Source organism: Eutrigla gurnardus (assembly GCF_963514095.1).
Source record: "Eutrigla gurnardus genome assembly, chromosome: 22".
Taxonomy (NCBI): Eukaryota; Metazoa; Chordata; class Actinopteri; order Perciformes; family Triglidae; genus Eutrigla; species Eutrigla gurnardus.
In genome coordinates this window covers 16102513-16129795 of record NC_139933.1, presented here as the reverse complement: position 1 = coordinate 16129795, position 27283 = coordinate 16102513, and the positions used below count along the sequence as shown (strand labels likewise).

The following is a 27283-nucleotide window of genomic DNA, read 5'->3' as shown; positions in this document are numbered from 1 at the left end:
AATTGACGAGGAGGTACAAAATCAACATGGGATCACTCTGATCTGAGTCAATAAACATTACACATTCGTGCGTGTTTAACACTTTAACGCCGTGTGACCTGGCCTCACTTCCCCGTCTCCTGCTTTGTATGAATCTCAAAACGCAAGGTACGGCGTTGATGAAAATGGAAAAACATGTTGACAATAGTTCAGGATTCTTCCACAGGGTAGCAGCACAAGCTGAAAGTCTCGTGCTGCTTCATGCTGCTAGCTCAAGTCCCCGATCCCACCCTAAACAAAAGCAGGCTCTGATTGGCCCCGAGTTAACAATGCCTCCTTTAATGAAAATTACACACTAACACCTCTCTGGGACCCGTGCAATTTTAAGTGGATATTCAGAGGTAATGTTATTTGAAAATGTGTAATTAAGGGCATCAAAAAAACCCAACAACCATCATGGTGTTTGAGTTTTTGAGTTTGACTACAGGCACGGAGAGACACATTAATGCATCTAATTAAGGCCTCATCAAAAATCGCAGACAGACGGCACTCTTTCATAAAAATCATAAATTGCGTTATCAATTATTCATGGCAATGCCATGACTTCATTTTCATCCCTTTTGCGTTTTAATTAGCACCATCCACAGCTTTGGTATTGACGTTAATTTGATGGCAATTTATTGATATTTCAGCATAACCTATTTAGCTGAGTGCAATTACCAACAAAGAGAAGCAGATAGATGCGACGTTGGAGTCGCATCGCATGCTTTGTAAATCAAGGTGAGGAGTTGCTACAGGCTACGCTAACTGAATCTAATTGCACTCGGTGGTCATCAGCAGGAAGAGATGCGAGCCCCCCGCCCCACCCCCCATTTCCAAATGGAAGGAAATAATCAATGGAAATTGACCAGAGATATGTGTTTAATTGATCCTGACAAAGGGATATTTTCATAAGCGAGCTGACCTGGGTGCTGCTAAGTGCTGCGTTCTGTTGCCTTTCTGAACTTGTTTTTAACTGGGGGGGGGGGGGGGGGGGGGGGGGAGAGATACACAACAATGCATCTGAGCTGCCAGCGGTTCGCCACAGTCGCAATCTTTCATTTGGTTATTCACACTCTCTCAGCATGGTGTTATGAGCTCAGCAGTTGATCCCGCAAGAAAAGGCTGATTTATGTGAGCATGACCAGAGGGAGTTAATGTATTCTCTCATTAAAATCCACTTTACTTAGGCTGAAAGTCAATCAAAGGCTGGATAGAGAGTGAATCAAAGTGAAGGGAAATGGTTGGGTGGGAGGACTAATATGTTACATTAGATCTAACGGTGGTCATAATGCAACAAAGATGTTATGAAAACACAAAAATAAAATGCACCGAAAATGTTGATGGCACTACGGAGGGTGGAAAGTGAGACGGCAGCTTTAGCATCTTTTACGTGAGACAGTGGGAAGCCAGAGAGCTGCAGCAGCACTGGCAGGGGGACGAGCACCTCCAGAGGGTTTGAGCCACTATCGTCTCCCCATATAGAAGCATTTAATTCAGCCGGTTCAATGGAGAAAGACTGGAAGATGAGGGAGGGAAGAAAAAGCCTGCTAGCCCAACAAAAAAAAGCTCTTTCTTTCGTTCTTCTTTTGCCATTTTGTGCTGCTTTCTCATGCTTTAAAAATTCTGTATATAAATAAAACACGTTACCTAAAATCATGGCGATATGACGTTTATGATTAAATACACAGCGTACGTGTTGTGGTATTTACAGTGGTTGGAAAGACAAGGAAATTTAAATTAACTGGTAATATTTTTATCTTTCTCGATTGTTCAATGTCTATCTCATGTGTTTGAAGTTTGCATGTAATTTAGAGCATTAATATTGGTTGTCTGTTTGCTCCATTATTTTTTTTTAGAAACCGCTTGAAATCTATGTTTATGTCATCCTTTGTGCTTGTAAGGTTATACTGTATATATTTGTCATTTTTAGTCTCATCCGTTGTTGTGAAGTCATGATTGTGATGAGCGCTGTATGAATGTGTTCAATAACAGGTTTTATTATGCTTCTTATCGATTATATCATATTTTACCACGTGCTTTGATGGGTTTTTGTCAGCTTTAGGGCTGCAACTAATAATGATCTATACGTCATATAATAGTGAAAAACGCCAGTCACTAGTTACTTAAGCCCGTGTTGGATTTTTCAAACTGATTGTTTTGTCTGACCAACCAGTCCATAAACTTTTATTTTTAATAAATCTATTATATTAAAAGCAAGAAATCCAGCAAACAGTTACATTTGAGGAGCTGAATATTTGTATTAAAAATTACCAGAAAATGATTCTCAAAACTGTTACCGATTAATCTTCTCTAATCAATAAATTAATAATTTCAGTTCTTTCTTTTTTTTTTAATTCGTAGCCTCAACCTGTCCAAGGACGGAGGATGGAAATTATCATTTTGACTAAATTTGGCAAAATTATATCAGGTAAATCATATTTAATGTGTGCTATTCCTCATAGATAAATAAATAATAAGTGTGTAAGTATATAAAGAAAGAAAGAATCCTATTTTTTTTTATCCAGAGAAAAACACCACATACTGCTTGTATGTACTCTATGGGATTCATATGTTTTGTGTTATTTAAGAGTGTGTTGAAGAGGTGACACCATCACAGCACAGGTAAAAATAAAAAATCAGCCAGTTATCATACGTTTCCTTTCTCCTGTGCTTAGCCCCTGAGCAGGGGGGGGCTTACAGAGAGGTATTGCATTGAATGCAGCATCAAGGGGGGCAGGACCTGACCCCCGCGTGAACTCTGCTGATGAGGTGAAACAGAAGGCAGAGAGAGGCTCCCCGGCCCTGAGGGGGCTGCGGGAGGAATGCTGCTGACTCTACAGACGGACCGAGAGGGACCGCAATCCTCTTCGATACCGTCCTTGATTAGGAAAAAGGATTCACTCAGTGCACCTTCACCCACCCGGCGCTCAATCTGCGCTCAGGCCAGAGCTAAATTGATACATTTTTCCTCATTAAAGCAGGAGGCCGTGGCTGCGTGTCCCTCCAGCGAGGCGGCCAACAGAAGGGAGGAGAGAGACTGAGAGGCACTGAGGTTAAGGGCAGAATGTCTTGGATGCCCTCCTCTCCTCCCCGTGATTTGATTAGGACTTCAGTCATCGATACATAAACCGTGTTTAGAACCTCCTAATGCATGTGTTTGAACCAAAGAAAACATGCAGTGCATTATATCAGGCTGCATGATGCCTGCGTCCTCGCCTAATAACATTTAATGGGACCAGGGAATTTATTCAGGAGTGATTACGGATTTTTTTTTGTGGATGAGGGGATGTCAATCATGTTAAACAACAGATCTGCCACTTGAGATAAAAGCTTTACGACTGAGCGAAGAATAAGAACTCTAATACGCGCAGAAATGATCAGGTAAATATTTGATATCAGAGATTTGGATTCAGAAAATTCTGTTATAATGCAACTTAATGCCGCACGCAGACATCTGGGTTCTCTCTTTTATTGTCTCACTTGGTCCGTTACCTTTGATGCAATTTGGACAAAAAATAAATACAATTCTCCGCCTTTAACGCAGGATTAGATGTCAAGTCACACGAGGCTCCGTTTGGCTATATCCCCCCACATCCGAGCACACGGGCCGGCTACAGTGAAGACACTAAGGGGCTAAATTTACTATGTGACATCGGCTTCCCCCTGGGCAGCCATAAGCAGCGTATACAGCGACCCTGAATTTCCCTTTTCTAGATTTACTACCACTATTCAAATGCTTAACTGCGGATACAATGATCCTCTAATCGCTGGGGATGGTTTTCAGCTGCTTCACTGACACAGACAAAAAAGGGGGGGGAAAAGTCGTAAGAATATAAATACCAACAATGGAGGAGTTCGGGCCCACAGGAGAGCCTGCATATCCGTGATAAAAACGGGATATAACACAATCAACGACAGGGCCTGGAGGGAAAAACACTCGGAGAAAATCGACACGCTCGCTCTCTGAATGTACAGTTATTGCAACTTTAAAATGCTGTTGTTATTTCCACTAAAAATGCTTTAAATATAATTTAAAAATTTTAATATAAGTAAGTATGTTTGTGAGGGCTGTGTAATTTCACTGTGCTTTCTGAGCAATATCTCATGCCTAAAACCTTTGTTTTTAACATATAATTGCTCTTATTTTATAGTCACCGCTGTTATATATTATACCAATAAACTATTTTATGAGGCTATCATTCTTTGACTCATTTCATAAATCACCAGCAAGTCCAACGGGCAACAGGTGTTACAGAAAAATGATTGTGTCCAGGAACATAAGGCCAACCGCCCATCCAAGTCTTTCGATCTGAAGCAGGTGGTTTCGTTTAAAATAAGAATGTTTATTTTAATTATTTTCAGTGGAACAAATTATGGGTTTATAACCTTATCGGAATTTATATAAATAACTAGAAATAACACAATAAAAAAACAGTCCACATTTATAAATGATCATTTATAATTTTATTTCCCACTAAATGTCAGCATAAATTTTACTTTGATTTATTGTTTTATTTCAATTCTGCTTTCTAAATGCCATTCATACTGTGATATATTGACAATATGTTTAGCAGGTTTCCACTCAGTCAGCTAATTGGAACAATTTAGATGTTTTCATATGAGGAAACAGACAATATGGATGATTTTAAACAGCTGCAATAAACTTTGTGCAATGATATAACTTAACTTTAGATTCATACATATATTGTTTTGCAAAACAGAAATGTTCATGTAAGATAATTGTTTTAAAAAATATATATAGAAACTTGTTATCCGTTTTAATTGGTTTGAAAATAATATTTAAGTAAAAAAACAGAATTATTTATTTATGTGGCAGTGCTTCATTCAGAGGAAAACTGAACCTCTATGAGCAGCTGCAGCAGAAGTGATTAAACACATTTAGTTTACAAAATTCAAATGAACTCATAGACAAAAATGTAAAAGTTATAGTGAAAAGTTAATTCACTATAAACTTTTTTTATATCAACACTTAAGTTTTTCTTAATCATGTTTGCACACATTTTTTTTTCAAATGGTTTACCACACCACAAAATTACAAAGCAAAATGGCCTTACCTACGACATTTTGAAAAGTCTATCATGATGATGATTGATGTTATTATTTAAGCCTGGTGTTTTTTAAGTTTAAGTTTTCGCACTTCCAAAACTGCATGAAAAGTACCATCAGATGTTTTCCCCTTTGACTGGCTTCTGATTCCAGAGATAAGCTGATTACAGTAAGGGCACACACACACACACACACACACACACACAGACACACACACACACACACACACACACACACACAGACACACACAGACACACACAGACACACACACACACACACACACACACACACACACACACACACACACACACACACACACACACACACACACACACACACACACACACACACACACACACACACACGATGCTGACTTCTTCCAGCCGAGCGGAGATCCCGGTGTAAAGAGGCATGCATCCTCAGCATCCTCGAATAACTCCACAAGGGCATGTTAATGACCTCAAAGCGTTACATTACTGCAACAATTAAACAGAGGGATCCCAGAGGCATTGGGAGCCGTCGTGTCACTGTCTGTGTTCAGGCCAACACATCTCTCCCATCTCCATTTATTTCCCTAAGAAATCAGCAGGGCCACCTGGGCTTGGCATTGAAACTTCATTCATCTCCAGAAATGGATTCCAGTGGAGGGCAAAATCAAATTCTCATTTGCAAGGCAAGGGGAGAAAGAGAGGGAGTGAATGCAGGAGGTACCTGGGAACGCTAACCTCTGGGTGAACCCGCCGCATCTGATAGTTTTGCTATTTGTCTGTGACATTGACAGCTCTGGGGGAGATTAGCAGCCACCCTGCCCCAGCTTCCCACTTTGCATTCTGCCTATGTTCCTCCTTACAGATGGACTGCTGCACATTTACCTTCTCCTGTTTTCCCTGGGTTTCAACAAGGCGCCACACCAGAGGCAACGGAGGGATGTAATTATATGCGGCGCAACAATAAAACAAAGCAAATGAGCGGAGAGCTGCATCAGACGGCTTGCAAACCGGGGAGGATGCAGAAAACTACACGGTGTGGCTTTTTTGGGTGGGGGTGAAGCCGGAGACGAGAGTGATGGATGCCCTTCGGTTAAATACGTCCAAATCCCCCCTTCAAGCCGCTCTCTTCTAGCCCGGCAGTGTGAGTGAGTGTGTGAGAGAGAGTGTACAAGATTAATAGTGTAAACAGCGAGGGAGAGAGGGAGAGAAAGGCAGCGGGGAAAGAGAGAGAGAGAGAAAGAAAAGACTATCAGCATCTGCAGCAGCACAGTAGCCCTAGGGGAATAGTGTGAACTTTTGAACCCTGGTGGCAAGCAGTCACAGCGATGCACAGAGCCTGCTCCTGCCTCGTAATGTGTGTGTGTGTGTGTTTGTAGAAAAGCACACGGGCTTTAACGGAGAGAGGAAAGGAAAGGGGAGTGAAGGAGAGAACGAGGAAGACTGGAGGTCATTAACATATCCTTCGCTTCCTCGCAAACGAGCTCATGCTATCCAAATGTCAAGAAATCCATACGCCGATGAACGCCGTGAAAAATTAATCTCCACTTCAGGCAGATTTTCTGATGGATAGATACAGTAGATGGCTATCAGAGAAACTCCCGAGAAACTTTGTGACTGATGGGGCCGTTCTGTGACAGGAAGGACGAATCATTCACACAACTCTGGACTGAGTGCAGACGGGTCACAGGTTGGTCAAGCGAGAGGCCAAAAAGGTCAAGAGTTCAGTACGTGGGCAGACAGCGTAACCACGGGCCAACAAACCTGTGAGGAGGTCATCTGTGTAGACCTAAAATACGGTCCAGGTGCTGCGTGCAAAAAGCAAGGATCATGCTAAGTCTATTCACCAAGTTGCAACATTTTTTGTTCTTTTAATATCGTGCGTTCCTCTGTCAAGCATCCAAAAACTTGCACCTTCTCCACGACTTAATTTGCCTTCAAACACAGACAAGGGGCCAGTTGGCACTTTAAACATTGCTGATTAACCCTCTAATGGAGCACCAATCAGTCAGCTGGGAACACCCCCCCCCCCCAATCCACCAGCCAAGAGATGCAGCCATCACCCTCAAAAGCACTTCATTTTATATAGCTTTTTCAAGCTCCAGCCAAAATGACAAATTTAGATTTAATATTCTATTTACCAGCACTGTGTAATAATGTTGTTACTGTGCATCGGCTCCTTGTATTCAAATGAGAAATATTCAACAGCGAGGCATAAATTCAAATTGGTTATCCTACCGCATTCTATTGCTAGTAATTGCTTTAGGAAATTGGGTTGGCACAGTAATCACTGACAGGAGTCACATTCCTGCATTCTTTAAATAGACCAACACACGAGAACACACCTGCCTTTGGTACTCCTGCTATTAATTGACTAACAACCAGAAATTAATCAGCAACTGCTTTGATAATCGTTTAGATATTTAAGTAAAAGTGACAATGAGAAATATTCCTTAGTTATCAAATGTGAGAATATGTTGCTTTTCTTTGGCCAGTGTGACAGTAAAGTGCAGCTGTTTGGATGGAAATCATGCAATGTGAAGAAATCACCTTGTCCTTGTGAAATGTTTCACTATTTTCAGACATTTTATAGACAAAATGATGAATGGATTAATCGGAAAAAAAATCAAAACGATCGTTAGTTGCAAAGGCCGCAGCCTTTGCAAGTATGTCACGTTAAATGATCTCAGAGACATTTGTAATTAGTCCAAAGGATTAGATACCATATGCCAGATTATATACAGTGACACAATCTGAAGTGTCTTGACATGACTGTGGAGGAAGATAACATGAAACGTGAAGTTCAGAAAAGAAGAAGAGGGACACGTATCAAGAGCATCATCTTTTCTGCACACCTCCCAAAATGAAGCCCTTTCCCGCGAAGCTCCATCATCGCCGCAGCTTCCAAACAAACATCCCCGAGCGCCCAGCGGTGCTCCCCCACTCACAGGAAAACAAACACGCCATTTCAACCTCGCAAACTTGACCTGCAAACAGCATGACGGGGCTAAAAGCCCCACATCTCTAGCCTTCTCCTGTGTGTGTGTGTGTGTGTGTGTGTGTGTGTGTGTGTGTGTGTGTGTGTGTGTGTGTGTGTGTGTGTGTGTGTGTGTGTGTGTATAGAGATCATACATGCCAGAAGGAGAAATTCTGTGCACACAAATGTATGGGAACGGCAAAATGTGTGTGATGGAAAAGAGGAAAATTAATTCCTGTGCATGAGCCCCAGATAGCACAGAGAGAGAGAGAGAGAGAGAGAGAGAGAGAGAGAGAGAGAGAGAGAGAGAGAGAGAGAGAGAGAGAGAGAGAGAGAGAGAGAGAGAGAGAGAGAGAGAGAGAGAGAGGGGTGGAGGGTGGTAGAGGGGCAGACGAGGCTGGGGTGAGGCTGCAGGCGCGGTCAGGTCACCGGTGCGGTCGGCGGGTGAAACTCAGTTCACATTACCATGCAGACACCCAGGCTCACAATGGAGGCTCCATCTGTTCCTGTCAGCCATTACAAATCTGGTGTCACCCAGTCCGCTGGAGACAACAGGCCACCGCATCTAATCAAACGGCACAGGCTCCTCCTGCGTGTAAAAGCAGCCATCGACTTCACACTCACTCACTCTCTGGTTAGGGAACAGAGGAGCGGCGAAGGCAGGCAGTCCATTACCGCGGATAATACATCCTCCGAGTCACAAAGTCTCTATTGTGTACAGTAGCCGCGGATAAAAATGATACAATCAAACTCGAGAAGGAGAAAAAAATTATATATTCGACCTTCTCCTTAAAGCCAAACGTGTCACTAAATTACCTTTCAGTTTTTGCAAAAAAAAAAAAAAATGCTGATTCTTTGTATTAGAAGGAATAAAAGAAAATTCAAATCGTCGGCACGGATGATTGTTCCTCCAAAAAATGCGCCTGATTTCATTAAGTGGTCTCGCCATTATTTTCCACACACACTCCCCTCTTCCATTGAAACAGACCGCCCAGCAGAGAAGTGTGAGCCACTTCTTTCAACTGGCAGTGAACAGAGAATGAACTATGAACTCCACATGCCCTTTTTAGTGAGGACACGGACCATTCACTACGCCAACATGGTCGCCGGAAGAGAAAAAAGACACAGCAGCCGTGAAATGCGAATTTGTTTTACAGAATCAAATGTTATGATTATTGATCCAACGATAAAATGAGCGGGGGTTTTTTTTTAAGTGTAGTTGTTTAGTTGTCGAGGGACATTCGATATTCAAAGCAAAAATGCAAATGAAAGAAAATAGGAGATCGTGGTAGCGCTGCATAATTGGCTATTTCTCACATTTAACGCCAACAATGGCGCGACACGATGTTCGGCTTTAACAACTATCGCATTCACAGTAACAGACGACGTAGTTTGTGGTTGGGCATGTTATCGTTATAGCCTTAAGGGAATTTTTTTAAGCATTTTATAGTTTGATTTTGTTTGTTTCCCCGGGGAAATCTCGCCTAGTTTATTCCAAAATGAACAATTCAGAAAAAATGAATTATCATTGTCTTGTGGTCTATCTTCCCACCATCTGCCGCGATTTGTTTAGTCTATTTTTCCAAAAAGTTGCAAAGAAAGGCGGCAGTTACAGAGGACAGAAGAGTTCATTAAGAGATTTCCAAATAAGGAGATTGCTTTTGATTATATCCAGCTGGCATTAACTATTGGTATCACAAAACAACAGTGACATGTTGTTTTTTTCTTATTGGGAAATTCCAGCTTTACCCCAGGAAAAAATGAAAAAGAAAGCACAGGGTATAGATGGGCACCGGAGGCAGCAGAGTCAATAATGCCCACCTGCGGCATGTCACGTCAAGGGCTATTAGCTGGCACATAGACTCAGAAATAATAAAAAAAAGTCTGAACGGGAGGGAGGACAAGTCCAAGAAGGGAAGATAGAGAGAAAGATTGATAAAGGGAGAGAGGGATAGAACACACATGGCCCCTCAGGTACAGTGTTGTATTTCAAACCCGGTTGTGAAAGAATAGAGGGGCTCAGGGTCAATCAATCACTGCATTAGCCCGCAGCTACGAAGCCTCCTCTCTGTGTGGGCTGCCCTCCCATGCCTCCCACAGTCCACACCTAAAGCTCAAGGGGACAGATCGGGAGCAGAGGATCCACCACTGGAGGGAGCTCTAGGTCCCCGATCGGGGCCTTTGTGAACTCGGCAGCTCCCTTTTCTCTCCAGCACCAGGACAGCCTACCTGCACTCTGGCCAGGAGGAGGAGGAGGAGTCACAGATGTGTCACTGGAGCTAGACAGAGAGGTAGGAGGCCAGCAGGGAGGGGTGGGCTCACAGATGTGGTCTGTTTTTTCAAATTAAGAGAGCAAGCGGCAATATACAGCAGAAGGGTTCAACTGTGCTTCCTGTGGTGAGGTGTAGGTGTGCCAGTGAGGACGGTGAGGGTTGTTTGTTAAAACGGCATTTCTTTAGCTTTCTTAGAGGAATAGCCCATTGTTTCATGTGACACAGACGCCTCCTTTTTCCTTTTTTTCTGTGTTGGTGCATAATTCTTTGCACATTGTAACCTTTCAACATGTCCACACAGATTATAAATTGCAATAAAATCTAACTCCATTGTCCTTGGTTGAAGTAGATCTGTAAAGGAAAATCTGCTTCTCAAATTATGTGGGTTTTTTTCATTTGATGTTGTGAGGAAAGGAAAGGCATCAGTGCTGCTTTTGCCATAGACAGACACCCACATGAGGTCTGTTTGAGCTCAGATGTCAGCGCTGCAGAAATAGCCTTGAGATCGCACATAGACACACATACACGCAGTCGGGACTATTGTTAACTCACACTCAGGGACTCCATCGTCCTGGTAGTCGGAGGCGACTGAGGCGTCGTCCGACGGGGCAGAGCGACCAAGACTGGAACTGCGGTTGTCATCAGAACCATCTTCGTCCCTGAAGTCCGCTGAGTGTTTTTTTTTTTTTTTTTTTTGTGAAAATGTGTGAGATAGAGAGATATAAAGCAAATGTGAGTAAGTGGGTCACGTAAAAAAATACAATATAGTTACAAATTTGTGCATTTTATTTGATCCGAGTATTTAAAAAATCACACATACACTCGCAGCTGAAACGACTCGGCCTAGATTGATCAGTATGTGATACTTTTGATGATGGAGATTCAGGGTAGTTTTACTTACACTGGGGGAAAGGGAAATCTTGAGGGTTTCTGCAAAATCAGAAAAGGGCATATATCAAAATCTTTTGCACTGAATTGCAAAGTTTTCTGTGCTTTCATATTTCAGAAACGCAGCTCTGGTATTGCTTCAAAAAGGAATTCAGCAATTGTCTGCACAGAAGACCACAAAACCACAAGTTGTCAGTACCAGAGCATGCGTCTTTAATCGTGCAGCGCAGGAAACACCGGCGGAGCCGTTTCCGGAGTAAACTATTGCACTTCATACAAGAGCTTCAGTTTTTCGGGGGTTCGTGGACTGTTCGCCATGCTTGGAAATTAAACCACATTAAAATCCTAATTATCCTGATCAAAATAGATTATTTCATGAGATCTGTAAAATCTTTTAATAACAATAAATAAAAGCAAGCATGAAGTCTTGAAGGTGACACCATTAAGACTAAATTAGTTCCTTCAAATGTAATTTTGCAAACTGTGTTCAAGGCAATTACAGCAACAATTAAGGTTCCTTGTGTGGCATTAACAGCTAAAGTTAGATAATGGTGGCATGAAATGACATTGTGACACTTGACTACTAAAGCTTTGCTAACCACTGATTTAATGTTGCTCCTAGAGGTAAAAATCCTACCTTATGTGGACGATTCTGAAGTTATTCAGTAAGACTTTCCGTGTTTCTTGGCCACTTTCACTGAGGTCCTCGTCTTGAAGGATCTCCGATACAAACAGTTCACAGTCTGAAGAGAACATAAAACACTGTTAACGTGGCTTTCATGACCCCGTTTCTCCAAGGACACAATTCTGAAGGATTTAAACCCTCAATAAAACTTGGTATGATCACGTTTACAACTTGTATCTAAAAAGATATTCCATCATTTAATCCACGATTCATCTGTTTCAGATAAAACTCAACACAATAACAATAATGTATCAAATATTCCAGCCTTTTTAAAATGTATTGGCTGTTTCTCTAATGTTTACTGGTGCCTAAAGCTGTTTATAGTTTTACTTCTATGTTGCTCCTTCAGGGCCTGAAAACATAACACTGTTAACTACCTAGCGTTGCTCGACACAGACAAAGACACAGAGTTAAGATATTAAACTTATGCCATGGTATTAAACTGCAAACTTGATCATAGTAGTATAACCCAGTGAAGTAAGACCCACGTTTGTAAAACAGGTTGGTCTACATCACTTATCTGATTCAATTTCTTTATGTTCTCCCATGTTACATCAATAGACCGACATATGCAAATGTTCTTCCAAAGGCCCCATTTGCTGGCGTGGCAGTTCATGCAAATGTAGTAAAACACTGTACAGTTTACAGTCCAAATAATATTTTAATGTTCTAGTTTTTTTGTTTTAATTTCAACAATAAGTAACAGCATATGCAAGGATATTCTGAGCAACAAAATAAAGAATAAAAAGATATGATGCATATTTTTTTCGTTTCAATCAGCTGACTGTGTTCACAACCAGCAGAATCATATCATTTGTACATTTTCAGTGATTATTGAAACACCTGTCTGGTTACAGGTTCACTATTATTTTATCACAGGATTGAAAGATTGAGAAAATGTTAAGTGTTAAGAGGAAAAAGTGAAGGCATTACCATCCAAAAGCCGTCTAATGTCGGTCGGGATTGTTCCCATCTCTGGCTTTCGACTGACCAACTCCAGACACTTTTTTTTCCACTGCTTTTGTTTTGTCTAATCCACGAGGCAGCCAATGTGCACCCAGCCTCTGCCACACTGTTTACAGCTCCATGACAGGAACAAGAGCCTGGCACAGCCGAGGATCTAGCCACCTGTGTCCTCTTGCTCTGAAACCTAACTTCCGTACACGCATTTGCACAAAACGGGATGGAGCAGGTGCACAGACGACAACTTCCTCTGCACTCTGGTTTCACAGTGGAGGGCTGATGAGAAGTTTTGACTTGACACACAGGAAACCCCTCTGCCTACAATAACGCTGGTGAAAAAAATCAAGTTTGAGTAGTGGCTGTGATCCTGTATATTGGATGCCCTTTAGCACCAACGGAGCCTTGCAAAACTGTGAAAAAGATATGAACAACTGTCCAAATGACCAAATTGAAACACTCGGAAAACAAGATTATGACAAATTTGAATTTGACTGGTGTCGGTTGCTGATAAAACCCACACATCTCTGCCTTTGTTTTATGCTTTCCCCTTGGTTTATGGATGTCCATCTGCCCCATAAACAAATGGAAACGAAAGATATTAAAGGACTTTGCTTTAGCTTGCAACTAATGCATCCCTGTGGCAAAGTTTTTCCATGTCCATGTTTCATGTGTGGAAAAAAATCCCTTCGTCATACCTTTAAATCTTCAAACAAAGTGGGCTAACATCTCCAGGTTGACCAGCATCTGGACTGCTGAAGTGTCCTTGAGCAAGACGGTGAATCCCAGCCAGTCAGCTCCAGATATGCTGCTCTGTGGCAGGATGTCTCCCTGCCAAGTAGTGGGGAACTGCTAGCTATCAAAAGATAACAGGCTAACTTTAATTCAATGTGTGTTGATTGGAAAATACCTTCTTTACTCGTTCCCTTATAAGTATCCATGTTTGTTTGTTTGTTTACTCGCCTACTTTGTAAATTATTATCCCCGCATCACTTATCATTAGACTCGGTTAAGCTAATGTTAGAGCTAACCTACTAATAAACTATGACAGTTAGCCCAACAGTTGGTAAATTAGCGCCGGTCTTATAACGTGACTTATGTAGGTTTCCTATAAACCGAGGGCTTACCTGTCGGTCTATCATTAACACGACGTGTAAGAGTTTAACATCGACGCTCGGCTAACTTGCAACTAGTGGTGTTCCAACTTGTAGCTAACCGTTAGCTAACTTAGCGACATAGCATTAGCTGGCCGTTAATTGGCTAACGTTAGCTTGTTTAGCGGTAAACTACCTGGCCTCTGACGCAGCCGACGTCCTCCTCTGAACAACACTAATTCAGGGTAAGTACATTTTTATCAACGTTAAAATGTTGGTGGAAATGTTTTTTTTAAGTCTAACTTCAATGTACACAAGCTAAATACTCCCTCCCCCCCACGACATTTTTGTTGCATTCAGGTACCTTTATCCTCTCTGTCGGCTAATTCAGTTGTAAAATCGCAAGTTAGAGTTGTCGTTTTCCACGACTTTGAAAAGACGGTACACGTTTATTTAAAACATATATATACTCCTCAATTTAGATTATTTATTTATTTATATATATATATATATTACACCTATAATATAAATCCCAACCAAACAACTGGTTTAAGATAAGGAAATACATATCCACAGCACCACACAAAGATAAACAACATAATCACTAATTCTCATTTGCTAAACCATATAAATAAATAGCTTAATAGCACCAAGTTGTCAGATTGGGTGTCAGAAGTCTTCCCCTCCACCATTTAAATTATAATAATCACTATTTCAATGGGCCTTTGATTTAAGCTTGACAACTAATTAGGGTGTTTCAGGCAACACCTGAATGCAGCATCGCCAAATTGAGCCCTCTCACTAATATCTGGCAGGGCATGGATGAATGGTTTATATTACCAGGGTGAACAGCAATGGTATGAACTGTGACTGGGCTTGTATATGCACGGTTGACATAGTGTAGAGGTATTGGTGGTAGTAGTCATGCTAATAGAAATAGTGGTGGGTCTGACTATCGCCTTATTGACCCTGTATGACTGAAAGACTACAAGGAAAGCCATCAAGGAACCAAAGCTCAATCAGACGCTGCTCACATCGACAGAGTACACCGGATATCAGTCAAGGCTTGGTTGATATAATGTGTGTGTTCAAGCTCATAAGATAATTATTTCATCTCCTAAGCAACATCCCACGCACATACACAACATTAATTATTGTTCCACAGGGTAATGGGCCTGGGTATTTGAACAGAAATGGGCTGTAATGCATTTCGAAGCACGTCTAAATTGTAATGAAATAAAACGTGTGTGTATGAATAACTTACAATAATTCCAAACTCAGATAATAAGAAATGTTTTCTAGGTGCTACAGTAATGTCTTGAAATTAAGTAAAATTATTTACACTGCTGTTGCATTTTAACTCTTAAAAATATAACAGCATTTTGCACATTTCCTTTCAGTGCATAATCATATTTTAATAATTTTCTCCCTTTTTTTTCTTCGATATTTCATGATGGCCTCCTCGCTGTCACTTCTCTACAGGAAGCCGCGGGGTCAGGGCGAGTTGAGTCCCATGTCAGGATTGTCCCTACTTTGACCTGTGCCTGACTGGCCTCCCAGCAAAAAGCCCCTGTGAAGGTAAGAGGAACTGGGGTCCCCTCCCCTGGAAAAGAGGTTCCCTCCCCTTGACAGCTCCACAGAGCCCCAGCCACCTGCCTGCTGGGTCAGCCCCATATGAAAAGGGAAGCTCTTTGTAATCCGACGGGGATTACACCACCCAACAATGCACCGCTGAAAGAGCGACAAAAGCCCTGTATCAAACGCAGCTGAGGGGGAGCGAGGCTATGATCTCCCACTACTACCAACACTGACTCCTCCGCCACCTCTCATCTCCCCAAGAGGCTCTCTTCCCCCCCTTTAGCATTCACCGCCTCTGTCCTCCTTCTGCCCTCTCATCTTTAGGATCTGGCCTTTTATCAGCGCATTCCTTTTCATTTGCATTGCGGTGTGGGGAGGGACAGCGGGTCTCTCTGATCTGATAGAGCCAGGAGAGAGAGTCAGAAGGATCCTCAGGGCATGAAGGGTGTGTGTGTGTGTGTGTGTGTGTGTGTGTGTGTGTGTGTGTGTGTCCTGTCCTGCAAACACACACACAACACATTGCATTCTCAAGATAGGCAGAAGCTCTTTTTCAGTCCAAAGAGGGACAAATAGTGAAGCACCCATGCCTGTCTTTCAGGCTCTGTATGTCTTTATCTTTGGATCAGGAAAGGAACTGATGTAATCGAAGGGTGCATTTTTTTGCTTAAAATTAGGAATTTGTGTCCAAAATGATCTTTTTAAAAGCTTCAAAATTGTCAGAGGACTCAAGTTGCAAATTAAACCTATCACCATTTGTTTTAAAGTTGGCATAAATCGCCCCATAAGAATACGTGTCACATTTTCCACTAGCAAATTTATCAAGACGGTGCTCAAATGTGGTGCTAATATAAACATGTCACAGCATATTCAAACCCCTGATAAAAAGAAAAAAGGGTGCTTGGCCTGATTCTTAAGGGCCTGTTGTAAATGTTTGTGTTGCTCGAGGAGATAAAAAGAGGTAGTTTACTTTTCGGATTTCCTCAGAATCATTGTATTCCCAACCCACCCATTGCTCAAACACGTGTCAGTGTAAGGGGGGGGCTTCGGTGGCGGCGAGGTAAAAAAAAGTGATGATAGATTGGGGACACAAAAGACGGAAGAGCAAATGTGTGTTGCGCTAAAATCTACAACCTTCAGCGAGCCACATATTGACTGACGCGGAAGGGGGTTACCTTCAGCCCTGTTCTCAGATCAATGTTAGCCTCGAGAGCATCGAATAGAAAATCATTCAAATTGTATTATCTTTGGATGTATGAGCCATTTCAAAATATTAATTCAGCATTATTTGAGGTGTCTGTTAAGGATAGCAGTTACAGCTCGCAGTGCGTTGACTCGACTGAGCGATTACATACCTCTATTACGTGTGATATATGAACGTGTGAGAGGGACCTATTTTTCATTACCAAGACATTGTCCCTAGAGGCAGTTGTGAAAGAAGAATCTGTGAATTATCCCCCTAGAACAACTGGGCCTTGTCGGGAGGCAACGACGGAGGGGAAGAGGGAAGGCAAAGGAAGGGGGAAAGTGAAGCGCAGCACTATTGGTATCAGTGGGATTGAGAGACTGGAAGGACGCCAGAAGAGTGTGTCTTTGCCTTGTGATCCTGCACACCGCCGCCTCTCCCTCTGTCCAGTTAATTGGAATACAAAGCAGAGCGGGGTCGATGAGAGAGCGGTGAGGACGTTGAGGGAGGCGGTGGTGGCGGGGAGGGCGGGGGGGAGCTGCTGTCTGTCTCCAGCAACGCTCAACCTTCACTGCTCGCTGGGAATTGACTGGGGAACCAGCAAGCGAGACCGACACACTGTCACCGGTAAAATGAACTGTCACCTTGCATTTCTCAGCCTCCTGGCAGCATCGAATTGGCCGCTTTGAACCATGTGACGTGACACTGATTGAGTTCTGGTTTTCCCCTCCCGGGCTCTGAAGGAAGAAGCCGGTTTAATTTCAAGTGTGCAGGCCGTCCATGCAAAGTATCCCAGCAGGGACGACGGGCAGCGAGCGTCGTTTCCAACCTGTACCTTTTTTTTTTTACGGCCCCAAACCTTTCAGGGGCGCTCTTTTCCTCCTCACCACCCCTCATTATTTCACCGTGCTGCTTCGTTACTCTGCCTCTCAGCTAGTCTTGTTTTTCTTAACGGCATATAGTTGTGGCAGTCTGACAGGCACACAGAGGAGGAAAACTATTAGGGGTAGCCATTTGGATCCTGGAGGCAATCCCAGGGAGTATTAAGACGTTAACCCTGGCCAAGTCACTTGTCTCTCTCAGTTACTATGCTGATGGAGCTGGGAAAGGATGCAGTCGCGTGGGGGGACCCAGGAGGCCGGGGCTTCAGGTCGGCTGGCGCTTCCAGATCCAATAGAGCCTGACTCGGAGGGGGGATGGTTGTCAAGAATCTCCCAGCCTCGGCTAAAAAGAGCCTCAGTGCCACAACAAAGGAAGAAGAGAGGGTGCCATTCATAACTAGGCAGCGTTTCTCCACAAGGCTTTCAGCAGTGAAATTAAAGGAATATTGGTAGCAATATAATTATACAAAAGCATGTTTAACCTTTTAAATCCAATCAGCATTTGTGTCTTAAACACAAACAACCACTGGGTGTCTGGAATACCTTTCTTATAAAAATATATATATCTGATTTCATGATTTAAACATGCAGCTTTTAATTCTTACCAGAGCTGTTACAATTTTTCAATTAGTCGGAAAATTCAACTGCAACTATTTTGATTACCTTCATGGTTCCAGCTCCTCAATTGTGAGTTTATTATCGTACATTAGCCGATTGAATATATTTGGATTTTGACAAATCAAGACATGTCAACGTGGGCTCTAGGAAACTGTGACCAGCATTTTTCGCTCTTTTCTGGTGTGTTTTTTTGCAGACCGAACGATTAATTTGATAAAATAATCTGCAAACGAATCGATGGCGAAGATAATGATCAGTGTCAGCTCTGCTGTAAAACACCGGGGACAATGATGGAGATATGACTTTATTGTTCTATCCCTGAAAAGGTCTAATACGTTTTATTTAATGCATATAACAGAAGATTCCTTCCTTCAGCAGGCGCTCCATTTATCTCTGCGTCGTGTACCGTACACGTGATTTATAAATGATGTGAACCCAAGTAACCGTGTTTGAAAACTATAGCAATAAAAATGCCTCCTCCGTGGCGTCTCTTAGATAACCAACCCCCCCGTTATTCCATGAATACTGTATCTAGTTTCCCCTTTGAAGCCCCGGGACCCTGCAGAGTGACATGCGACAGAGGAACTGGTAGAAAACCAAGGAAGTGAGCATGGCAATAGACTTGTAAAAGAGCCTGCAACAACTGCGAGCAGCATGGGGTACAATCAGCACCGGGCTGACCTCAAACAGAGTGCAGAGGGAGGCGGGCCGGCTAAAGATGTGGAAGGTATCTGAGGAGAAAGAGGTCGGCTCCTGAATGTATTAATAGACCTCGCCTTCGTGTCGGTCAGGTGTTCCCGCGGCAGAGTTTTTGATTATTTTTTGTGACCATAAATGATCTCCCTCGCTGTCCCTCGGCGTTCATTAACCATTCTCTCCCCTCTCCCCTCTGCTTGCCCTACATTCTCCGGCAGAAGGCAAAGGGAGCTCCGCCGATCCGGAGGTGAAAAAAACGTCCTCCTCCTCTTCCCCCAGCTGAACATCTGTCTCGGTGGCGCTGGCTGCAGCAGCGACTCTTGACACCTCCAGATGGAGAGCCCGCTGGGAGCTCTGAGGTATTACCTACAGAGATGGCAGGGATCACACCTCTGGAATGAAGTCCCACACTTGTTTTCTGCACCGTCCCTGTTTTATTTATCTTTTTGTTGTTGGATCTGTCACTATTCGCCATATCGATTGTCACCTTCCCAGTTCTTGGCCTCGCGACTCTTTTGCTCTTTTGAAGCCTTTAAAGAAATGCAGGGGAACAAACCTCTCCAGCCCTTTTCTAATTTACAGTAATGGGCCGTGTGGCATTTCAGCTGCAACTGAGTGGAACTGTATTAATTTTTAATATAGTTGTGGGAAAACTGCATACTCATGTGGATACATTTCAAATAATTGCTGATTTCCATTTCCTAGAAAAAAAAACACATTTTCCAGCGTCCCTGAGCTTGTATAACAGTTTTTCATTTTGCATAGACCAGAACATTGAGTAAATGGCCTTTAATCTGTTAAGTCTAAATATTAAAAGCCTAACCTCACCTCCAGGTCTGAGCCTAACTCCACCCACTGCATCATTCTGAGTGGATGGTGTGCGAGGCTGGAGTTGTTCAGTGACGTCCCCTGGCCTCCTCTGATTAAGGACGTTAATGCTCTTCTTTTATATAAATTTAGATGAGCCCCCACCGGTCCACTGTAGCAAAATCACTCTCGCAATTTTCAGGGCTGATTTAAAACCGCATGTTGAGCCATTTCCAACCCAGGAAATGCTACAAAAAAAGTATGTTTTTATAAATTTAGCAAGAAGAAATGTCCATTTCTATATGTTCCATCCAAATACAGTCACATAATTTAGTTTTCTGTTAGCGTGCGGTATCTCTTTAAAACGATACCTGCAAAAAATCCAGAGGCCTGAGAGTTGACTTCTCCGAGCCACTCTGGTTTCTTGACAGATCGACTCTGCATTCATTTGTGCCTGAACTCTGTGTGAACCTCAGCTTTAGGAAAAAAGGGCACCAACAGGCCAGTGCTGCTCGGGCAGAATCTGTGTGTGCAAACCTAACACCCAGTGCAAATATTGAAACTGCGGCCCTTTTAGCATCAGCTGAAACTAGGTGGTCAGGTCCGGCAAACGTTTATCCAAGCCACAATGGGCACTTAAGTGTTCAATCATCAACGTGCTTCCTCTGATTTTTTGAAAAAGAAAAGTTTGGTCGTTTAGCAAAAAGTATGTAACTCAAATTATGTAAAATACGAGTGGATGTCTTTGCAGCCCGCGTCAGCTGTCTCCAAGCAGAATTTGGGTAACAAATCAAGGGTGAGACCTGGCTCCCTGGAGTTTGTTGTCATGTTTAGAGCCCCTGGAGGTATTTGGAGGTGAAAAGGTCACTGGGAACCACCCCATGTGTTGAGAAAGATTCCTCTTGTCACATCATGCAAGGGGACTATTAATGGAAGCGAATATACAGAGAAGTCTGTGATGTGATTCCAAAACATTCATATTTAGAACAATTTATTATTTACATATATGTCAAAAGACAGCAGAAAAAATACTTCAAAATTTGCATTTTTATGTCAAATTAAAAGTTTGATTGGACTTAATGGGGATTATGAGCATTTTTTGTTGCAGTACAATATTTTTTCTTTTTACATTAACAGCAAATAAAACACTTTATGTTCATTTTAAAACTTTGTTAAAACCTCTCAACGGCTGTTGGAAAATACCCTGTAAAATAAATAGTGCAAACAGTGACACTGAGTACTTCAGTGCTCCAACACAAAGCATATAAGAAGGTTACGAATTCAAGAATGGATGAAAAGAGTTTTTTTCAGCATTAATCATTGCACTATGAGCACATAAGCAGACGGACATATACCCTGTATAAACTTCACTAAGTCCACATGCCTTTTTCACAGTTCGTTTTTTCTGGAATGCGACTGAAGGAGAGAAGTGGGAAGACTGCTCTGGTCCTCAGTGATGTTGTTTGTTTAGTGTGTTTTTTTTTTTTTTTTTTTTTCAAAAGTCACATCACGGTTCACAGTCTTTCCCTTCCCCCTTTGGAGAGGCGTCTGGGCCGGACACTTTCTCCACAGGCGCCGCGGCGTTCACCAACACGCAGCCCAGTTTCTCGCGTTTCTTCTGCTTCATCCGGCGGTTCTGGAACCAGATCTTCACCTGCGTCTCGTTCAGCTCCAGACTGGCGGCGACCTCCACCCTCCGCGCCCGCGTCAGGTACTTGTTGAAGTGGAACTCCTTCTCCAGCTCGGTCAGCTGCTTGGTGGTGAAGTTGGTGCGGATCACGTTGTGCTGGCCGGGAACCCCGAACTCTGACAGGACAGCTGTGGGAACAAACGGATGAATGGATGGATGATGGGAGGGAAACATGTCATGTCAGGGGAGCTGAAGCGTTTAGATGCGGATGTGAGAATGAAAAAATATATAAAACATTAGTTACCAAATACACATTTTCCAGAACAATTTAGGCACCATTACCCCAAATGATGTGTGCGTTTACGCACAGTTTACGCACTGTGACGCGATATTACCACCAGAGGCCCCATGGGCCCCTGAATACACCATCCAGCTCTAATTTTCATAAATGTGTCTCTGGGTGAACGAACCTGTTTTAGGTGGATTCCTCTTCACTTTCATCCAGTCGAATGTTTTCGACGTCTCCTCCACATGGTCCAGATCCTTGTCCTTACTTTGTTGTGGCAGCCGTGTGTAAACGCTCTCTGAGTAGTCCTGCTGCCTCTGATCCCCGTTTCCAAAATGTAGATACTGGCCGCCTGTGGCCACTCCGGGCCCGCAGCTGTCCCCGGTGGTGTAGGGAGCCATGTTTGTTCCGAGGGGCGAGACCTGCGCGTGAATGAAGCCCCGGTCCTGCTCGGGTGCGAGGCCGTACTGGTGGTGTCCGTACTCCAGGGGAGCCCCGTACATGGAGTTGCCCTGCGTCGCGAACTGCAGGTCCAGGTTGACGTGTGTCGGGTGGTGCAGAGGGAGGCTCGGGGCTTGGTGTGGCGCAGACGTCGCGGCCACTAGGCGCCCGTCCGCTGCGTAACTATCACTTGTTGCGCACGAGTTGGACGACATGTATCCATGGTTCAGAGTGTGGTATCCGGCCTTGGCACCGAAAATGTTTGCTCCCCGGTTACACACGGGGTAGTCTAAGTAAGAGTTCATCCTGGACTCGGCCTATTGTTTGTTCACGAGTCACGACTGATCAAGACCGAGCAGTCATTAATCGGTGCTCCCTTTGCCCTAAACCTTCTAGGTAGTATGTCAAAGCTGTAAAACTGCCTTCCACCCTCATATCACCTTCCTGACACACCACGTGACCCGCGTAACGCCAATGGCGAAGGACCTACAGCACTCTGTCAAGTCTGCAGGCTCGTCCATCAAACGGCTCGCATTTACATGACAAACGCTTCAATCAAACCCGCTCATCCATCTGATAAGAACACAAACATCGGGACACATTTTACAGGAGCTCAGACTCACATTTATGACGAAATTAAAATAATGACTATATATCTAAACACTGATGATGATCATATGGGTTTGTGTTACTAATGTATAAGAAGGGCGTCCAAAGAATAGAAACATTTACCGACTTGAAGATGTCAAACGTTCAGACTAGATTCATTAAAACAAACAGGAATGCCACTACAACATGTAATAATTCAAAACGTCTGGGTATCAATTTTTATATAAACGTCTTAAGCTTTTCTTTTTTTTAATTGGCCTTGTGGTTATTTTTCTGTTGCGCACTAATTTCGCTTATTTATTTTTTTTACTTTTCGCTGCACAAGTGAAATCTAAATAGAAGTTAAGTCAAAAATGTGTTTTGGCTTCTGACCCAAACAAGCCTAGTCTCTCCAAAGCAGCGCGGTGAATCCAGTGATCCATCATGCGCCCTTTTTACAGATTGGCAGCTTGTGTGGCCCAAACTCTGCCTATAAGAACAAAAGAGCGCTCAGCCCCACTTCTTCTTCTTTAACCGTCACCGAGACTATAATGCGATATCTCCCAGAAACCATCAGGTCCACACTCGTCCGCAAGGGCCTGCAATTAAGTAAAGAGTTAATGTGATGTTCTACTCCACAGTGCTAATTACGCCTCAACGAAAAAACAAGGAAAGTTGCCATTTATTCCAACGTTTTGGCTGCTTTACAGTCGTCTTTTCTTATTTTTTTCTCCTTCAGCCAGGAGTGTTTATTGGAGAGTCTTGTGAAATCTACCTGCGTTTATTTTTGTAGCTGAAATAAGAGCAGCGAATATTTAAACCTATAAGTTCCAAGAGGCTCGATGCTAAAAAGAGGCCCATGCGCAAAAGTTAACACAACAAAGCTTATTTATAAATACAAATAAATAAGACTCGAGACTAATATGTTGATTAATCAGTCCAATAAATAAATAAATAGTAGTAGTAATAATAATAATAATAATACATGCACGCACCAAGACTGAGCAGTCTTCCATAAATGAAAGGGAGAGTTACTTTGTGAGAAGCAGAGGGCTTCACATGTTTGTGCTACAGATGAGTCAGTTTTGGCGCCTGCATGATTCTGTCCTGAGTGCAGCTCGGTGGGAAATAGGAGCCGTTAAGGTCCACGTTTAGGTCTGTCGTGCGCGAGGCGGCGTGCGTGTCGTACGGCACGTTAAACTGCGCGAGGTCGTGCGTGAAGCCCGGAGCTGGATATTTGGAGTATTGTGCCGGGTACGCCGGCTGGGACTGGTGTTGTTGGGACTTGAGGGGAGGGGAGGCCTGCTGGAAATCCCCGCCCAGATGGACATAACCCAGGCTCGACAGAGTGGGGCTGCCCGGGGCGGAGGGGGAGGACGGGGGTGAGGAGGACGAGGTCGTGGTGGTGGTGCTGGGGCCCTGCACTCGCTCGTCCTTCTTCTGCTTCATCCTCCGGTTCTGGAACCAGATCTTGATCTGCCTCTCGTGGAGGTCGAGCAGGCCGGCCATCTCCACCCGCCGCGGTTTGCACAGGTAGCGGCTGAAGTGGAACTCCTTCTCCAGCTCCACCAGTTGCGCGCTCGTGTACGCGGTGCGCGTCCTCTTGGAGGCCGGGGTCGCGCCCGGACATTTCTCCTTGACGACGCAGTCTGGAGACAAACAACAGTGGGGAGAAGAGGAAGGTTGAACAGGTTGTAATCACTGAAGCGCTTAATGGGAGGTTTGTTTGTTTGTTTTTTTTCTCCTTTTTTTTATTTATGACTTCCAGATTATTCTCATGTCTCTGAACCGTGTTTACGACCAGTTTTCTGCTTTATTAACTGCCTGTTGTTGTTTAAAGAGCATGAATGCTCAGCCAACCACACCTGTATTAATAAAGGTTAAATAAATAAATAAAAACAACAAGAACGTGGTGAAGAAAAAACACACGAGTGAGTCAGGAGCTGATTTACTGGGTTGTAAAGAGGAAGAATGGTGAACAAATAAAAAACATGGCGGCCAAAAATTTAACAGGCTTATTTTTAAATTAGTAAATTCTGCAAGTAAATGAAGCCAATTAGTGGATAGGTTGATTTTTATTCCTTTAATTAAGTTTTAAAGGCACATATTGCAAACTTGTGTTTTTTATTTATATATAAATATATGTTATATATGACTCAAAGGGACAGATCAGTATTAGGCCTGACAAAAAGTGCATTTTTATTTAAATATATACAGAGAAATACGTGATTTTTACTTTTACCTTCATTGTATTCAGTCATTTGTGACACTTAAATGTTTTTATGTTTTAAAAAACCATATGAATGAATGTAATTCTATGTCATAAATAAAAAGATGTGAGCACACAGTGTGTTTATCCTTCTGCCTGACTTTAATGGCTACTTGACGTTTTGAACCCGACAGGAGAAAACATGAAGTCATTTCCTCCATTAAGTGTGTGAGAGCTCGTTAAAGGGGACCTAAATGAAAAGGCCCCGTTTGAGAAGAGAACTGTGATGCCCTGACCTGCGGTGGTCCTGCCGGGTTTCTGGCTCGAGGGTCTGGACTCTTTCATCCAGGGGAAAAGCTTTTTGCTCATCGGAAACTTGGGGTTCTGCTGTTTAGACCTCCGGCCGGATTGCTGGTCCGTGCACCCGAACCGGCCCACCCCCTCAAAAGACTCGCCGAAGAACAAGTCGTGGTGCCGCAGGAGGTTGTGCGTCGCGCCGGTTCCCTGCATCTCCATGAAATGTGCGCCGGGGCCCCTTTGACCTTGTGACGGAGCGCTGGCAGCCCCACGTCACATGGCAGGTTTCCAGAGAGCCCTGCAGCTTCTGGCCTGAGAGGGTCCAGGGAAAAAGAAAGAAAGACTGAGACAGAATCAGGGAGGAGACCACATGATCCATCTTATCAACTCAATAGTAGGCTGACATGAATAGCATGAACCTCTCCTGGCCTGAGAGGCGACGGGCCGCAGTGGAAATAAAGCTTCTGGAAAAAATAAAACACCAAAACATTTTAGGATTCTGGGCGAAATTAAGGGATTTTTAATTTTCTTTACCCCATAATAATTAGTGCGGACCTCACGGGCCTCCAACGAGGCTCATTATTGTTTTAAAATGCAGCTAAATCAAACGAAATATAATCATTATGCAGGTTATTTTGTTATCTAATAAAATAAGCAGATCTTAACAATACATGGGAACGAGAACAAGCAGGACCATCCAAACACAAATATGGCCCATAAAGAGAAAATACATTTAATACAAAAATAAATATCATTTTTCCTTTTGTTGTGTGTTTAATGGAATTACATTATCTATTATAGGCTACGTGACTGTTTAATAAATAACAGGCGTTATATTCATGTAATGGATGATGCTGTCTAACATTTTCAAGGAGAAAAAAAAAGAAATTAAATGTTATATCACAATCTACAGAAAAACGCATCCATCTCCATCACAACACAAAATCACAGACGTCCATTGTGCGGCTGCAGCTGCTTTGTTGTGTTTTGTCGTGCACCGAAACAACAACAAAAAACATTCAATATCTTTAATTAAATTCAATGCAAACAGAACAGAATTATTAAATTATTAAGCAGCAGTTTTAAGGAGAGGAAGCGGAGAGAGAGAGAGAGAGAGAGAGAGAGAGAGAGAGAGAGAGAGAGAGAGAGAGAGAGTCTGGAGGCATGCAGCTTTATGAACTCTGGTTGAACCGCGGCTGGAGTCGCGCTCGTAAATCATAAAGACACATAAGCCAGTCCGCTGCACAACAGCCGGGCCGCCTTACCTTCACACATCCATCCCGCACGGAAAACAGTCCTCACGCAAACACACACCGGCTTCCTCGCGGATTCCTGCTTTTTTTTTTCTTTTGGGAGGGAGGGGGGGTTGAGAGTGGGGGAGGAGGGGAGGCAGGCAGGGAGGGAGGATCCTCTCTAGATTAGAATTTAAAAAGTCCACTCAGAGAGTAAAAAAAAAAAGACGCGTCTCCCGCATTAGGTGATGATGTGACTTCGCTGCCAGCGGGGTGAAGCGGAGTGGACGGTGTTCCTGCAGCTCGCAGCGCCCTGCACGGCGCACAATGTCAGCGTGTGTGTGCGCGCGTCCGCCTGTGTGTGTGTGTGTGTGTGTGTGTGTGTGTGTGCGTGGGGGGGGGGGGGTTCTGCTGATCATGCAAGCTGCACTTTCATATATGGAAATTAGCTAAAGAGAAGCGGTCAAATGTCCACACCTCCACATCTATATGGCAATAAGAGAATCCTTAAACGCATCAAGAGAAACATGAAATGTTTGAAATGGATTTAGAAAAGTGGATTTAGATTCGCCTCCACCACCACTCACACTTTAAAATCACCCTTAAAATCAGTTGTATTTACACACACACACACACACACACACACACACACACACACACACACACACACACACACACACACACACACACACACGTCTGTATTCCCATCCTGGGATCTTGTCCAGCGTTGTTATCATAAATTCAAACATCCCCTTTAGGAGCGATGCCAGCAGAGGCCGTAAATCAGGAAGCGATCAGTATTTAGTCCGGAGGGTTTTTTTACACTCTCATACAGAAGTGCATTACATCTTGTTTATCTAATGAGATTTCTTTTCTTTTCTTTCT

The 27283-nt window shown here is 43.2% G+C and overlaps 3 protein-coding genes across 4 annotated transcripts in view; all 3 read right to left on the bottom strand.

The window, feature by feature from the left end:
• Positions 1–13068, bottom strand: part of skap1 (src kinase associated phosphoprotein 1) — a 30754-nt gene extending 17686 nt beyond the window's left edge. Inside the window, exons 1-4 of the mRNA XM_084002089.1 lie at positions 12832–13068; positions 11851–11956; positions 11227–11255; positions 10878–10994 (exon numbers count right to left, since the gene is read on the bottom strand). Coding sequence (XP_083858215.1) covers positions 10878–10994; positions 11227–11255; positions 11851–11956; positions 12832–12871 — 292 coding nt within the window. The 5' untranslated portion in view covers positions 12872–13068. The remainder of the gene's footprint in view (positions 1–10877; positions 10995–11226; positions 11256–11850; positions 11957–12831) is intronic.
• A 7734-nt stretch (positions 13069–20802) lies between these two features.
• Positions 20803–23537, bottom strand: hoxb1b (homeobox B1b). Its single transcript, XM_084002094.1, has 2 exons — positions 21816–23537; positions 20803–21533 (listed from the first exon to the last, which is right to left on the bottom strand). Exons 1-2 carry the CDS (start codon positions 22375–22377, stop codon positions 21223–21225), a joined length of 873 nt encoding a protein of 290 aa, XP_083858220.1. The 5' UTR covers positions 22378–23537; the 3' UTR covers positions 20803–21222.
• A 59-nt stretch (positions 23538–23596) lies between these two features.
• Positions 23597–26484, bottom strand: LOC311008422 (homeobox protein Hox-B3-like). 2 transcript variants are annotated; one of them, XM_084002096.1, is made up of 3 exons: positions 26432–26484; positions 25166–25478; positions 23597–24309 (listed from the first exon to the last, which is right to left on the bottom strand). In XM_084002096.1, the coding sequence occupies exons 2-3, from the start codon at positions 25383–25385 to the stop codon at positions 23729–23731; spliced, it is 801 nt and encodes a 266-aa protein (XP_083858222.1). In that variant the 5' UTR covers positions 25386–25478; positions 26432–26484; the 3' UTR covers positions 23597–23728. The 2 variants fall into 2 exon arrangements, with proteins under 2 accessions (XP_083858222.1, XP_083858223.1); XM_084002097.1 differs by lacking the exon at positions 26432–26484 and having other exon boundaries at positions 25166–25660.
• Positions 26485–27283: the final 799 nt, after the last annotated feature.